Below are 1,660 nucleotides of genomic sequence, written 5' to 3'. Positions count from 1 at the left end.
CGCAACACCAGGCTGTGCTCCGGCGTCACGTAGACGTTGGCGTCCAGCGCCGGGTCCACAAGCTCCTCGTACACCAGCCACTCCTCCTGTGGGGCACGGGGACGTCACCGGGCATCCAGCTGGGCCACCCCCTCCAGAGGGCACCCATGGCATCCGCACAAGCAAGGGGCAACCCCAGCCACATCCTGACCTGCCGTACTATGGGGGCTCACCTCGGCTGGGGGGATGCCCTCGGGAGGGCGGCATGGCAGCACGATGCCCTGCTCGATGGAGACCTCCCTGGCCATCGGCTCCTGCTCGAAGTTCTTGCGTAGATCTGGGGAGGCATAGGGATGACGAGGGGGGGCCAGGGGCAGTGCCCCGCACCCCATCTGGGCACCCGCAGACACTCACAGGCAATGCGCACAAAGGCTTTCTGGCTCTTGGTGGTGCCGGAGGAGCTCCAGGCCACACACTGGCACCAGTACTCCTCCAGCCCAAAGATCTTCTCCACTTGCTGGCGGGTGACCTCGATATGCACCTCCATCACCGGCAGACCTGCCACCAGCAGGCAGCACGTCAGCACCGGCACGCCAAGAATGGTCCCCGTGTCCCCAGCCCCACACAACCCCCTGCCAAGAGCAGCGCAAGCGGCTCCTTGAGACCAGGGCTGGCACTGTCCCTCCTGCCGGCGCTCACCGGTGCCGCGGTCGGTGCTGTGCTGTGTAACGTGGTCACCCTGATGCACCCACTCGCCGTTGCACTTGAAGTAGATCTGGGTGGCAGGGGTGGCGCGGCAGGCCAGGCTCACCGCCTTATTCTTCACGATGTAGACGTCCTCCGGCTCCAACTGGAAGTGTGGCAGCAGGTCCGGGGACGCCCCGGACACCGGGTTGGCCACGGTCGCGCTTTGCTGAGCACCTGTGGGGACATGGGGGCTCGGCCACCTCCAGTGTGCCCGGGTTGGGTGATCGCCCGGGGCCGCCCCCCTCCCCCGCCGCACCCTGGGGCGGCACAGGGTGAGTGGCAGGGTGCATGCCCCGTGCCCTGGCGTCACAGCAGGGTGGCACAGTGGTGCACCCTGTCCTGTGCCACTGGCACCCGCCTGGGAGCGGGCACAGGCATGGCACGTGGGGGCTGGCTGTCACCAGGGCAGCTCAGAGCTGCAAACATTTCCCTTGTGGGGGTCGGGTATCCCCCAGTTTTGCTGTGGGTGCCACGCACCAGGGCAGGGTCCCCATGGGGACAGCAGCGCTGGGGACATGGCATGTGGCACGGTCCCACAGTGCCCAGGTTGCCCAGCCCAGACATGGCCAGGTGCCCCCACTCCCCCCACCCTGCCAGCACCCACTGCGGAAAGAGTTAATAAACCAGGGCCCTAAATAAGCATTTGATTAACAAACGATAAAATAGCGATTGTGTCACTGAATGAAGCTGTAATTGCTGCTGCTAATTGGCTGGTTAGGATTTAATAAGCAATTAAATGGGATGGAATGCGCAGTAATTAAGTGCCTTCGTTTGGCAACCACCCGCCACCCCCCATGCGCCCACGGGACCCCCGCTGCCCGTGCCCACCCTGGCCAGCTTCTGCTTGGCAGCGGGGATGGGGACGCAGGGGACATAGGAGTCCCTCGGGCCCTGGCTGAGTCCCCAGGGGGACTCTGGGCCCCGCTGCTCCCCC

General features: G+C 65.2%; 1 protein-coding gene across 1 annotated transcript in view; it reads right to left on the bottom strand.

Annotated features, from left to right (window-relative positions):
- The window catches only part of UNC5A (unc-5 homolog A (C. elegans)), a 20,071-nt gene that overhangs the window by 4,399 nt on the left and 14,012 nt on the right, over positions 1-1,660 (bottom strand). Inside the window, 4 exon segments of the mRNA XM_009893634.1 lie at positions 4-86; positions 213-316; positions 394-537; positions 679-983. Coding sequence (XP_009891936.1) covers positions 4-86; positions 213-316; positions 394-537; positions 679-983 — 636 coding nt within the window.

The sequence above is a fragment of the Charadrius vociferus genome, unplaced genomic scaffold (assembly GCF_000708025.1).
Source record: "Charadrius vociferus isolate BGI_N301 unplaced genomic scaffold, ASM70802v2 scaffold1041, whole genome shotgun sequence".
In the NCBI taxonomy this organism is placed as follows: Eukaryota; Metazoa; Chordata; class Aves; order Charadriiformes; family Charadriidae; genus Charadrius; species Charadrius vociferus.
This window is presented reverse-complemented; position numbering and strand designations above follow the sequence as displayed.